The sequence below is a fragment of the Tachyglossus aculeatus genome, chromosome 9 (genome assembly GCF_015852505.1).
Source record: "Tachyglossus aculeatus isolate mTacAcu1 chromosome 9, mTacAcu1.pri, whole genome shotgun sequence".
Taxonomy (NCBI): Eukaryota; Metazoa; Chordata; class Mammalia; order Monotremata; family Tachyglossidae; genus Tachyglossus; species Tachyglossus aculeatus.
In genome coordinates this window covers 22505777-22520270 of record NC_052074.1, presented here as the reverse complement: position 1 = coordinate 22520270, position 14494 = coordinate 22505777, and the positions used below count along the sequence as shown (strand labels likewise).

Here is a 14494-nt window from a genome sequence, read left to right as displayed (position 1 = left end):
AAATATATACAAATATAGACAAGTGCTGTGGGGAGGGGAAGGGGGTATCACAAATAGGTAAAGAATTATAGCTATATACACATCTTTACTCCGCCCACAGTAAGCACTCAATAAATACGACTGATTGATTGTACTTCCCAAGCGCTCAGTACAGTCCTCCGCCCACAGTAAGCGCTCAATAAATACGATTGGTTGATTGATTGTACTTCCCAAGCGCTCAGTACAGTGCTCCACCCACAGTAAGCACTCAATAAATACGATTGATTGATTGTACTTCCCAAGCGCTCAGTACAGTCCTCTGCCAACCGTAAGCGCTCAATACGATTGATTGATTGATTGTACTTCCCAAGCGCTCAGTACAGTGCTCCGCCCACAGTAAGCGCTCAATAAATACGACTGATTGATCGTATTTTCCAAGCGCTCAGTACAGTGCTCCACACACAGGAAGTGCTCAATAAATACGATTGATTGTACTTCCCAAGCGCTCAGTACAGTGCTCCACCCACAGTAAGCGCTCAATAAACACGACTGATTGATTGATGGTACTTCCCAAGCGCTCAGTACAGTCCTCTGCCCATAGTAAGCACTCAATAAATAGTACAGTGCCCCGCCCACAGTAAGCGCTCAATAAATACGATTGACTGATTGATTGTACTTCCCAAGCGCTCAGTACAGTGCTCCGCCCACAGTAAGCGCTCAATAAATACAATTGATTGATTGATTGTACTTCCCAAGCGCTCAGTACAGTGCTCCGCCCACAGTAAGTGCTCAATAAATACAATTGATTGATTGTACTCCCCAAGCGCTCAGTACAGCCCTCCGCCCAGAGTAACCGCTCAATAAATACGATTGATTGATTGATTGATTGTTCTTCCCAAGCGCTCAGTACAGTGCTCCGCACACAGTAAGTGTTCAATAAATACGATTGATTGATTGATTGTACTTCCCAAGCGCTCAGTACAGTGCTCTGCCCACAGTAAGCGCTCAATAAATACGACTGATTGATTGATTGTACTTCCCAAGCGCTCAGTACAGTGCTCCGCACACAGTAAGTGTTCAATAAATACGATTGATTGGTTGATTGTACTTCCCAAGCGCTCAGTACAGTCCTCCGCCCACAGTAAGCGCTCAATAAATAGTACAGTCCTCCGCCCACAGTAAGCGCTCAATACGATTGATTGATTGATTGTACTTCCCAAGCGCTCAGTACAGTGCTCCGCCCACAGTAAACGCTCAATAAATACGGTTGATTGATTGATTGTACTTCCCAAGCGCTCAGTACAGTCCTCCGCCCACCGTAAGCGCTCAATAAATACGATTGATTGATTGTACTTCCCAAGCGCTCAGTACAGTGCTCCGCCCACAGTAAGCGCTCAATAAATACGACTGATTGATTGATGGTACTTCCCAAGTGCACAATACAGTGCTCCGCACACAGTAAGTGTTCAATAAATACGACTGATTGATTGATTGTACTTCCCAAGCGCTCAGTACAGTGCTCCGCCCACAGTAAACGCTCAATAAATACGATTGACTGATTGATTGTACTTCCCAAGCGCTCAGTACAGTCCTCCGCCCACCGTAAGCACTCAATAAATACGATTGATTGATTGATTGTACTTCCCAAGCGCTCAGTACAGTGCTCCGCCCACAGTAAGCGCTCAATACGATTGATTGATTGATTGATGGTACTTCCCAAGCGCTCAGTACAGTCCTCCGCCCACAGTAAGCGCTCAATACGATTGATTGATTGATTGATGGTACTTCCCAAGCGCTCAGTACAGTCCTTCGCCCACAGTAAGCGCTCAATACGATTGATTGATTGATTGATGGTACTTCCCAAGCGCTCAGTACAGTCCTCCGCCCACAGTAAGCGCTCAATACGATTGATTGATTGATTGATTGTACTTCCCAAGCGCTCAGTACAGTCCTCCGCCCACAGTAAGCACTCAATAAATACGATTGATTGTACTTCCCAAGCGCTCAGTACAGTGCTCCGCCCACAGTAAGCGCACAATCATCAATCGTATTTATTGAGCGCTTACTATGTGCAGAGCACTGTACTAAGCGCTCAATAAATACGATTGATTGATTGACTTCTCTGTGCCTCAGTTCCCTCATGGGGGATGAAGACTGTGAGCCCCCCGTGGGACAACCTGATCACCACGTAACCTCCCCAGCGCTTAGAACAGGGCTTTGCACACAGTAAGCGCTTAATAAATGCCATCATCATTATTGTTATTGATTGTACTTCCCAAGCGCTCAGTACAGTGCTCCGCCCACAGCAGGCGCTTAGTAGATAGGGCTGAATGACGTGGAGGAGGCCCGGCAGCCTTACGGCGCATGCGCGCAGGCCCGCGGGTGACGCAATCCGGGGGGGAGGGTCGCGCCTGCGCATGCGCGAGCGGAGGGAGGCCGGCACGAGGGGAAGGGAGGGGCCGGGGAGAAGGCCGGACAGCCGTACGGCGCATGCGCGCCCGCCCGCGGGTGACGCAATCGGGGGGAGGGTCGCGTCTGCGCATGCGCGATAGGGGGCCGAGCGCGAGGGGAAGGGAGGGGCCGCCTGCGCACTGGCGCCCTTCCGCCCGGCAGCCTTACGGCGCATGCGCGCCCGCCCGCGGGTGACGCAATCCGGGGGCGGGTCGCGTCTGCGCATGCGCGGGCGGGGAGGCCGGCGCGAAGGGAAGGGAGGGGCCGGGGAGAAGGCCGGGCAGCCTTGCGGCGCATGCGCGCCCGCCCGCGGGTGACGCAATCCGGGGAGGGTCGCGTTTGCGCACGCGCGAGGGGAAGGGAGGGACCGCCTTTCCCGCCCGCCTGCGCACTGGGGGGGGGGGGGCGCGCGCGCGCGGGAGCGGTCACGTGAGCGTGGCGGCCGGCCTCTCCAGTCAGAGTCCAATATGGCGGCGGCGGCGGCGACGACGACGAAGACGACGACGACGACGACGGTGGCGGGTGGAGCGATGGCGGCCCCCTAGACGTCCCCGCGGGTCTCCCGTCGCCCCGACGCCGCCCCCGCCCGGGTTCCCGTCGCCGCCCGGCCCGGCCCCGCCCCGCCCCGCCCCGCCTCAGCTCGGCTGGTCCCGTCCCGGAGCGCCCGGCCCCCGCTCTCCGGACCGTCCCCGCCCGTCCTCCCGCCCGCCCGCCGGCCGGCCTGCCCGCCGGCCCCACCCGCGACATGAGGGAAAAGGGCCGCAGGAAGAAGGGCAGGACCTGGGCGGAGGCCGCCAAGACGGTGAGGGAGACCGGCCCGACTAATAATAATAATAATAATGTTGGCATGTGTGAGGCGCTTACAATGCGCAAAGCACTGTGCTAAGCGCTGGGGGGGATACAGAGTGATCAGGTGGTCCCATGTGGGGTTCACAGCCCTAATCCCCATTTTGCAGATGAGGGAACTGAGGCTCAGAGGTGTCTTTTAGACTGTGAGCCCGTTGTTGGGTAGGGACCGTCTCTAGATATTGCCGATTTGTACTTCCCAAGCGCTTAGTACAGCGCTCTGCCCGTAGTAAGCGCTCAATAAATACGATTGATGATGATGATCAGGTGGTCCCATGTGGGGCTCACAGCCCTAATCCCCATTTTGCAGATGAGGGAACTGAGGCTCAGAGGAGTCTTTTAGACTGTGAGCCCACTGTTGGGTAGGGACCGTCTCTAGATGTTGCCGATTTGGACTTCCCAAGCGCTTAGTACAGCGCTCTGCACATAGTAAGCGCTCAATAAATACGATTGATGATGATGATCAGGTGGTCCCATGTGGGGCTCACAGCCTTAATCCCCATTTTGCAGATGAGGGAACTGAGGCTCAGAGGAGTGGAGTCTTTTAGACTGGGAGCCCACTGTTGGGTAGGGACTGTCTCTAGATGTTGCCGATTTGTACTTCCCAAGCGCTTAGTACAGTGCTCTGCACGTAGTAAGCGCTCGGTAAATACGATTGATGATGATGAAGTGATTTGCCCAAGGTCACGCAGCAGGCCTGTGGCGGAGTCGGAATTCGAACCCATGACCTCCGACTTCAAAGCCCGGGCTCTTTCCACTGAGCCCCTTCCTTCCTCTGCCCCTCTACATCCCCCCCCCATCTTACCTCCTTCCCTTCCCCACAGCACCTGTATATGTGTATATATGTTTGTACATGTTTGTTACTCTATTTTACTTGTGCATATCTATTCTATTTATTGTATTTTGTTAGTATGTTTGGTTTTGTTCTCTGTATCCCCCTTTTAGACTGTGAGCCCACTGTTGGGTAGGGACTGTCTCTACATGTTGCCAACTTGGACTTCCCAAGCGCTCAGTACAGTGCTCTGCACACAGCAAGCGCTCAGTAAATACGATTGATGATGATGATGATACCCTGCTGAGAACTCACCACCTCCAGGAGGCCTGCCCATACTGAGCCCACTCCTCCCCCTCCCTACAGCACCTGGATATATGCTTGTACCTACTTATTACTCTATTTTACTTGTACATGTTTATTCTGTTTATCTCAACTTGTACTTCCCAAGCGCTTAGTCCAGTGCTCTGCATTCATTCATCCATTCAGTCGTATTTATTGAGCGCCTACTGTGTGCAGAGCTCTGCATTCCTCTCCCCCTCCTTCCCCTCCCCTCAGCACCTGGATATGCGCTTGTACCTACTTATTACTCTATTTTACTTGTACATGTTTATTCTGTTTATCTCAACTTGTACTTCCCAAGCGCTTAGTCCAGTGCTCTGCATTCATTCATCCATTCAGTCGTATTTATTGAGCGCATGCTGTGTGCAGAGGTCTGCATTCATTCATTCATCCAATCGTATTTATTGAACGCTTACTGTGTGCAGAGCACTGTACTAAGCGCTTGGGAAGTACAAGTTGGCAACATATAGAGACGGTCCTAAACACTTACTATGCACCAGGCCCTGTATTAACTTCTTTATGCCTCAGTTCCCTCCTCTGTAAAATGGGGATGAAGACTGTGAGCCCCCCTTGGGACAACCTGGCACAATGGAAAGAGCCCGGGCTTTGGAGTCAGAGGTCATGGGTTCAAATCATGGCTCCGCCAATTGTCAGCTGTGTGACTTTGGGCAAGTCACTCCACTTCTCTGTGCCTCAGTTACCTCACCTGTAAAATGGGGATTAAGACTGTGAGCCCCCCGTGGGACAACCTCATCACCTTGTGACCTCCCCAGCGCTTAGAACAGTGTTTTCAAGTGCTTAGTACAGTGCTGTGCACACAGTAAGCGCTCAATAAATACGATTGAATGAATGTAACCTACCCAGTGCTTAGAACAGTGCTTTGCACATAGTAAGCGCTTAATAAATGCCATCATTATTATTAGGCACTGGGTTGGATACAAGCAAAGAATAATAAGACCAGTATTTATTAAGCGCTTACCATGTGCTGGGCCCTGTACTGAGTGCTGGGGTAGATACAAGGAAATAATAAGAATGGTATTTGTAAGTGCTTACTCTGTGCCAGGCCCTGTACTAAGCGCTGGGGTGCATACAAGCAAATAATAATGGTATCTATTAAGCGCCTACTATGTACCAGGCCCTGTAGTGACCACTGGGGTGGATACAAGCAAATTATTAAGTGCTTATTATGCGCCAGGCCCTGTACTGACCGCTGGGATGCATACAAGCAAATAATAATAAGAATGGTATCCATTAAGCGCTTACCATGTACCAGGCCCTGTATTCAACACTGGGATGGATACAAGCAAATAATAATAAGAACGGTATCTATTAAGCGCTTACCATGTGCCAGACCCTGTACTGAGCGCTGGGGTGCATACAAGCAAATAATAAGAATGGTATCTATTAAGCTCTTAGGACGTGCCAGGCCCTGTAGTGAGCGCTGGGATGGGTACAAGCAAATAATAAGAATGGTATCTATTAAGCGCTTACTATTTGCTAGGCCCTGTACTAAGCGCTGGGATGGATACAAGCAAATAATAGCTATAATAATGGTATTAAGCACTAACTATGTGACAGGCCCTATACTAGGCACTGGGGTGGGTACAAGTAATAATAATAACGGTATTAAGTGCTTACTATGTGCCAGGCCCTGTACATAGTCCATAAGTATATAGACCATATGTGCTTATGGTCCATATGGCCTGGGATGGATACAAGAAAATAATAATGGTATTTATTAAGCACTTACTATGTGCCAGGCCCTCTACTAAGCGCTGGGATGGGAATTCAGTAGTAATAATAATGGTATTATTATTTTAGACTGTGAGCCCACTGTTGGGTAGGGACTGTCTCTATATGTTGCCAATTTGTACTTCCCAAGCGCTTAGTACAGTGCTCTGCACATAATAAGCGCTCAATAAATACGATTGATGATGATGATGATGATGGTATTTAAGCGCTTACTATGTGCCAAGCCCTGTTCTAAGCGCTGGGGTGGATACAGGGTAGTCAGGTTGTCCCACGTGGGGCTCACAGTCTTCATCCCCATTTGACAGATGAGGTCACCAAGGCCTGCAGTGTGTGGCTGCTCCCTTAAAGGCCAGCGGGGCGGCGAGGGCGCTCAGTACAGTGCTCTGCACACAGTAAGCGCTCAATAAATGTGATCGAGTGAATGATGAGGGTGGGTAGGTCTAGTCAGGCTGCGGGCAGCCCCATCCGTCCTGGTCGGGGGACTTGGGGGCGAGGGCACGAGTTGCTTATTTTTGTTGTTGGTGCCGAGAGGAGGTGAGCGGAGAAATTAGTAGCAGGTGGGGCTGGGGAGGGTTTTTCCCTCTCAAGAAGCGATATGGCCTAGTGGCTAGAGCATGAGCCTGGGCGTTAGGTCATGGGTTCTAATCCTGACTCTGCCACTTGTCTGCTGTGAGGCCTTGTGCAAGTCACTTTACCTTTCTGTGCCTCAGTTCCCTCATCTGTAAAATGGGGATTAAGACTGTGAGCCATCATCATCATCATCAATCGTATTTATTGAGCGCTTTCTGTGTGCAGAGCACTGTACTAAGCGCTTGGGAAGTACAAATTGGCAACATATAGAGACAGTCCCTACCCAACAGTGGGCTCACAGTCTAAAAGGGGGAGACAAAACCAAACATACTACAAAATAAAATGGAAGAGATATGTACGAGTAAAATAAATAAATAAATAGAGTAATAAATATGTACAAACATATATACATATATACAGGTGCTGTGGGGAAGGGAAGGAGGTAAGATGGGGGGGATGGAGAGGGGGACGAGGGGGAGAGGAAGGAAGGGGCTCAGTCTGGGAAGGCCATCTGTGGGACAGGGGGCTGTGTCCAACACGATTATCTTGTCAATGCCTGACACATAATAAGCGCTTAACAAATACCATCTGCAGTATTATTATTATTATTTTTAGCTGTCCACCCTGACCTGCTTGGAGGACAAGAGCATTGCATGGTGGGATATAATAATGGCATTTATTAAGCGCTTACTATGTGCCAAGCACTGTTCTAAGCGCTGGGGAGGTTACAAGGCGATCAGGTTGTCCCACGGGGGCTCACAGTCTTCATCCCCATTTTACAGATGAGGTAACTGAGGCACAGAGAAGTGAAGTGACTTGCCCAAAGACACAGCTTAGAATTGGCGGAGTGGAGAATTGGGATGTGTAGTCTTCGCGGTTTACATCTCTAGATGTGCCGTTAGGTTGAGGTCTTTTTTTAAAAAAATGTGTATTTCTTTCTATGGAGTGAGGGGATAGGGTGTTTCTCCGGAGGTTTGGAAACAGCAATGAAAAAAAACTCCCAAATGGGTGGATTAATTGTTTGCAAATGTAGTTGGGTGTGTAATAATAATTATGGCATATAAGTGCTTACTGTGTGGCAGGCACTGTACTGATCGCTAGGATGGATACAAGCAAATCAGGTTGGACAAAGCCTCTGCCCCCATGTGCTCACAGTCTCAATCCCCATTTTACAGATGAGGGAACTGAGGCACAGAGAAGTGAGTGACTTGCCCAAGGTCACACAGCAGACGAGTAGCAGAGCTGGGAGTAGAACCCATGACCACCTGATTCCCAGGCCTGTGCTCTGTCCACTGCACCATGCGTTATATTGTACTCTCCCAAGCGCTCAGTTCGGTAAGCGCTCAATAAATACTTTCAGTTCATTGAATTAGATTTATTGAACACTAGTACTAAGTGCTTGGGAGAGTACACCAACAAATAGACACATTCTTTGCCCATACGAGATCACAGTCCGGAAAAACAGGGATGGTTGAGGAATCCACACACTCCATTCATTCAATCGTATTGAGCGCTTACTGTGTGCAGAGCACTGTACTAAGCGCCTGGGAAGTACAAGTCGGCAACATAGAGACCCAACAACGGGCTCACAGTCTAGAAGGGGGAGACAGACAACAACCAAAACATGTAGACGCTCCACACTAAAAGGATATATTAAACATTGCATGTGAATGGGTAGCAATGAAACTTCAGTCACAGATGAAGTGAGGATCTCTAAGCGTACATGTTTCTGGAGCGAAGCAGTTAAGTACATAACTGATGCTGTAAAATATTGGGAAATGAGAACACGGAAGAATAATTTTGAATAAGGTCTAGGATAACTTATAAATTGTACAGGCCTTGAAAATGGGTTCTGATTGGTAAAAGTTGTGTTTTAAGGGGGTGGGGCTGAAGTTGCTGTTTATGTTGTGGTTAGAAATGTGGAAAAATCAAAATGAAGAAATGACAGTAAAGGGAAACACTGACTTTAAAGTGGTGATTGTGGGGGAAGTTTCACAGTTAGAGGAAAAACTAAATTTATGGGGTTTCTCTGCATAAAGTTCAGAATGTTTTATTGGTAACTTTATTGTAGAACTGCTAACCATGAAGCAACAGAATCTTGGGTTTTTGGGTTTTCTTTTGTGTACTTAATTTCCATCACAGATGTGATCATCTGTAAAATAACATTGAAAACAGTTGTGAGCTTTCAGGTGTATATTGGCAGTATTTAAGACCTCCAGATGTTTTACTTTCTTTGCTTTTTCTCTGAGACTTGATTTCAGTTGATTTGCTCAAGCAGCTGATCATTTGAAAATTTAAAGCCCTGAAACTGTTGGAAAAACAAATAATTGGTATAAACAAATTTTATTGTTAGACAGAATTTTAGTAGAAGAAACAAGTCTAATTGTCCATTTTATAGCTGACCGTTCCTATTCCTGGTAAACATAAAGTTCAGGGGAGTAAGGGTGGTTTGGGAGGAATTTGGTCCATGAAGTATGATTAAATTCCAGAATAGATTGTAAAGATCTACCATTGATATGTTGTGATCTGGTGTTCCAGTTTGAATTGGACAAATAAGTATAGAGACTAGCTCCAAATAAAAATGTGCAAATGCTAAGGAAATAAACCTTCGAGGCTGGGATTTCCGTTGTGATGATTTGAGTCAGAAATTAGAAAGGAAGGACATGAGATCTGGCAGAGGTGGAAAAACCTGGATTAAGAGTAAATTTTAGAGAAAAGACTGCTCCAGAAATCAGTTATTTATGATTAGAGCTCTGTACTGAGTAGGCACTTGTAATGATGATAATTGTGGTATTTAAGCACTTACTATGTGCTAGGGACTGTACTAAGTGCAGGCAAATCAAATTCCACAGAGTCTCTGTCCTCCGTGGGCCCCACAGTCTCAACCCCCACTTTACAGATGAGGTAAGTGAGGCCCAGAGAAGTTGAGTGACTTGCCCAAGGTCACACAGCCGACAGGTGGCGGAGCCAGGATTAGAACCCAGGTCTCCCGACCCCCAGCTGTGTACTCCGTCCATTAGGCCACAGGAACAACTCAAGGGAGCTTTTAAGTATTTCCCTTTGAAAGCCCTATATCTTGAAGTTTAGGAAATACTGGAAATTTTAGGATTTAACCGGGGGAGAAGTATGCCCTCATTTAACATACCCAGGATAGCAGGCCTTCATGGGCTGAAATCTGGGACTCGACTAGAGCCAAGGCCCTGGAGTATAGCATGGTCACACTTTGTTTCTCTTCAGAGCACCCTGGTTCCTGGGACCTTCATACCAGAGTTTAAAACCCTGTTTATTCTAAGTAGGTTCCGATTCTACTCCCTCACTCTGCCTCCATCCTAATCAGTCAGTGGTATTTGTTTATTGCTTACTGTGTGCAGTGCACTGTACTATGTGCTTTGGAAAGTTTAATAGAACAGAGTTGGTAGATGGGATCCCTACGCACAACAAGCGTACAGTCTACAGTCCATTCTCACTTGCTAAAGACGTGTGCCCACTCTCTTCTCCCTGTCGAATTGCTGTCTTCAAGCCCCTCGCTCTTCAGCTCCTTCCCCTATATCTTCACCCAGTCAGTGGCAGTTACTGAGCGCTTATTTTGTGCAGAGCACGGTACTGAGTGCTCAGGGGAGTACGCTACCTCAGAGTTCCCTGCTCATAACAAGCTTACGGTCTAAAGGGGGAAAGACATTGATATACATTTACGTTATACATAATTTCTAATATAAATAACGTTTATTTTTCTCTTCAACACTAAACCATCACCAGATACCAACTCCAGCTATTATCTCCCTTCTCCCATTCCTCCTGTCCAAACTTCTTGGGTTGGGTGTAAACATGTGTGGGCTTCACTTCCCCTTCTCCAGCTCCTTTCTTGACCCTCTACAATCTTGGCTTCCGCCCTGTTCACTCCAGTGAGACCTCTCTCTCTCTCCAAGGTCACCAGTGACCTGCTTCTTGCCATTTCAAATGGATTCTACTCACCTAATCCTCTTCAACCTATTAGGATCCTTTGACACAATGGACTGTGTAGGTAGCCGCATGGCTAATGGATAGAGCACAGTCCTGGGAGCCAGAAGGTCATGGGTTCTAATCCCTGCTCTGCCACTTCATTATCATCATCAATCGTATTTATTGAGCGCTTACTGTGTGCAGAGCACTGTACTAAGCCCTTGGGAAGTACAAGTTGGTAACATATAGAGACAGTCCCTACCCAGCAGTGGGCTCACAGTCTAAAAGGGGGAGACAGAGAACAAAACCAAACATACTAACAAAATAGAATAGATATGTACAAGTAAAATAAATAAATAAATAGAGTAATATGTACAAACATATATACATATATACAGGTGCTGTGGGGAAGGGAAGGAGGTGAGATGGGGTGATGGAGAGGGGGACGAGGGGGAGAGGAAGGAAAGGACTTGCCACTTGTCTGCTGTGTGGACTTGGGCAAGTCACTTTACTTCTCTGTGCCTCACTTACCTCATCAGTACAATGGGGATTGAGACTGTGAGCACCACATGGGACGGGGACTGTATCCAACCTGATTTGCTTGTATCCACCCCAAGCGCTTAGTAAATGCTTAACAAATAGTAGTATTATTATTCTCCTGGATACCTTATATAACTAACCTTGGTTTTATTGACCCAGTTCTCTTCCTGGTTCCTCTTTTGCCTTTCCCATCACTCTTTCATTGGATCTTCGGTCTCCCATCCTTCAGCTGTGTTGGCCCCTCCAGGCTCAGTTTTGGGTCATCTTCCTCTTTCCACTTTTTTAGGGAGCTCATCCACTCGCATGACTTTCACTAGTAATAATGGTAATTGTGGTATTTAAGTGCTTACTATGTGCCTGGCACTGTACTAAGTGCTGAAGTTGATGCAAACAAATCAGGTTTGACACAGTGCCTGTCCCACGTGGGGGCTCACACTCTTAATCCCCACTTTACAGATGAGGTAAGTGAGGCCCAGAGAAGTTGAGTGACTTGCCCAAGGTCACACAACAGACAAGTGGCGGAGCTGGGATTAGAACCCAGGGCCTTCTGACTCCCTGTCCTGTGCTCTATATAGCAGGCCGCATTGCTACTTAGAGTAGTTAAAGATATTGTGCATCTCTTCGCAGCATGAAGTGAGAAGCAGCGTGGCTCAGTGGAAAGAGCACGGGCTTTGGAGGCAGAGGTCATGGGTTCAAGTCCCGGCTCCGCCAATTGTCAGCTGTGTGACTTTGGGCAAGTCACTTAACTTCTCTGGGCCTCAGTTACTTCATCTGTAAAATGGGAATTAAGACTGTGAGCCCCCTGTGGGACAATCTCATCACCTTGTAACCTCCCCAGCGCACAGAACAGTGCTTTGCACGTAGTAAGCACTTAATAAATGCTATTATTATTATTATTTCCCCTACTCAGCCTCCCCTCACCGTGTAAGCTGTTTGTGAGAAGGCATTGTGTATACTAAGTCTATGTAGTACTTTCCCAAGTGCTTACTACATGCTATGCCCACAGTAAGCGCTCAATGAGAAGCGGCGTGGCTTAGTGGATAGAGCTTGGGCCTGGAGTGTGAGCCCCATGTGGGACATGGACTCTGTCCAACCTGATTAACTTGTATCTGTTCCAGTGCGTAGTACAGTGCTTGGCATATAGTAAGCACTTAACAAGTACCATAATTATTATTATTAAACACCACTGATTGCTACATTGGGCACAATACACTGTGCTAAGTGTGTGGTAGTTATGAAACAAGGAAGTGACATATTGCCTGCTCAAAGAGAGCTGAAATTTTAATGGGGGAGATAGACATAAAAATATTTTCCAGTGAAGAGCCCAGGTAATTGAAATTTCACTTGAATACCATCTATACAAAAGTGCTCTGGATAAGTATAAATAAGTGCCCAAGTGCTAGAAATTGCTAGTGTTTTTGAAGGCCTGGTGGAGGTGGTGGTGTTTCTGGAAGGTATTGAGTATGCGGAGCTCTGTGCTGTGTTGGATTTAGGGAGGGAGGGCATTCCAGGCTGGGAGAGGCAGTGGTGGGAGAGATGTGAGGTACAGTTCACAGGTTAGCTTGACAGAGGAGTGAAGAGAGTGAGCTGGGAGGAGTGGGTGAAGAGAGCAGATAGATAAAATGGGATGAATTGTTGAGAGAGAAATTGAGTGGGAGGAGTTTTTGCTTCATGCCGAGAGACGCTGCAAGCCAGTAGAGTGTTTGAAAGAGAAGAGTTGTGTTCCGAGCAGCATGCCCAAGACGATGGTCCATGCGGCTGCCTGCAGAATATGTTAACATAGCCTAATGGAAAGAGCATTAGTTTGGGAGTCAGGAGACCAGGTTCTAATCCTAAATACTATCCCTTGCTTGCTGCGAGACCTTGGGCAAGTCCCTTAACTTCTCTGGGCCTCAGTTTTCTCATCTGCATAAAGCAGGTTCAATACCTGTTGTTCCTCCCCCTTAGACTGTGAATCCCACGTGGGGCAGGGATTGTATCCATTCTGATTATCTTGTACTTACCCCAGTGTTTAACTCAGTGTTTGGCACAAAGTAAGCACTTAACAGATACTTCTATTATTATTATTAGAGCAGAGAGAGTGTGAGGAGGTCGGTGCAGTAGTCTAACCATGATATAATTACAGGCTGGGCCAGGGTGGTAGTTGCATGGGTGGAGAGGAAAGGGCAGATATAGGAAGAACTGTCAGGATTTGGCAGTAGTCTTGGTGAGCATATCTTAAGACCATGAGAAGTCCAGGATAGTACTGAGATTGTGGGCTACCCTGACGAGGAAGGTTGGGATGTTATTGACATTTACCATGGATGATTCCTAAATCTATTTCACTAGCCCTGACCCGACTCTGTCTTCAATTCCGTATCTCTTCCTGCCTCGAGGACATCTCTACAGGGATTTCCTACCAGCCCCTAAACTTAATCTGCCCAAAGTGTAGCTCCTTGTCTTCCCTCCCAAATCCTCTACTTGGCTTGACTTTGCCAGCACAGTTGACAACGCTACCATCCTCCCAGCCTCCGCAGCCCACAACCTTGGCATTATTTTCAACTCCTTACTCTTTGAGCCCCCACGTTCAGTGATGCCAAATCCTGTTTTTTCCTCCAGAACAATTCCAGGATCAGTCCACAGTTGTATTTATTGAGTGCTTCCTGTTTGCAGAGCACTACACTAAGTGCTTAGGAGAGTACAGTGCAACAGAGTTGATAGACATGTACCCTGAAACAGACGTTAATGTAAATAAATTATAGAGGATCTGCCCTTCTCCATTCACATGGCCTGCAGGCTTGACCCCTGCATCAGCTCCCTTTCTGATTTCTCTGCCTTCTCCAGTCCATGCTTCACTCCACTGCCCGGATCATTTTTCTAAAATGTCATCCTGTGCGTGTCTTCTGACTCCTCAAAAACCTCTGAGGGTTGTCCATTTTTCAGTGCATCAAGCAGAAACTCGCCGCCCGAGTCATATTCCTCCATCTGTCACAGTGCTCAGTGCCATCTGAACACTAAAGCACTTCTTCCTCCTATCTGTAAGTAATTACAGTGTCTGTCTCACTAGAGTGTAAGCACCTTGAGGGCAGAGATCATGCCTCCTAACTCTATTGGACCCTCCCATGTACCTGGAACAGTGCCTGGCACACAGTAGATGCACAAATACTGTTGCTTGGTCTTTACTGAATAGCTTTTTCCTTGCTGGTTCCTTCCATTAAATTTTATTTTAGGATCTGAAGCAATTCAGGGAAAAGCTTTCCCTGAAAGGGGGGTGGGGGGGGGTGGGGGGAATCAACCTAAACGCCTTTTGTAAAACCCATGGTA

General features: G+C 47.6%; 1 protein-coding gene across 3 annotated transcripts in view; it reads left to right on the top strand.

Annotated features, from left to right (window-relative positions):
- Positions 1–3159: 3159 nt before the first annotated feature.
- Positions 3160–14494, top strand: part of ASXL2 (ASXL transcriptional regulator 2) — a 108865-nt gene continuing 97530 nt past the window's right edge. For all 3 annotated transcript variants that reach the window (XM_038751464.1, XM_038751463.1, XM_038751462.1), the window contains exon 1: positions 3160–3232. In XM_038751464.1, coding sequence (XP_038607392.1) covers positions 3176–3232 — 57 coding nt within the window. In that variant the 5' untranslated portion in view covers positions 3160–3175. The remainder of the gene's footprint in view (positions 3233–14494) is intronic.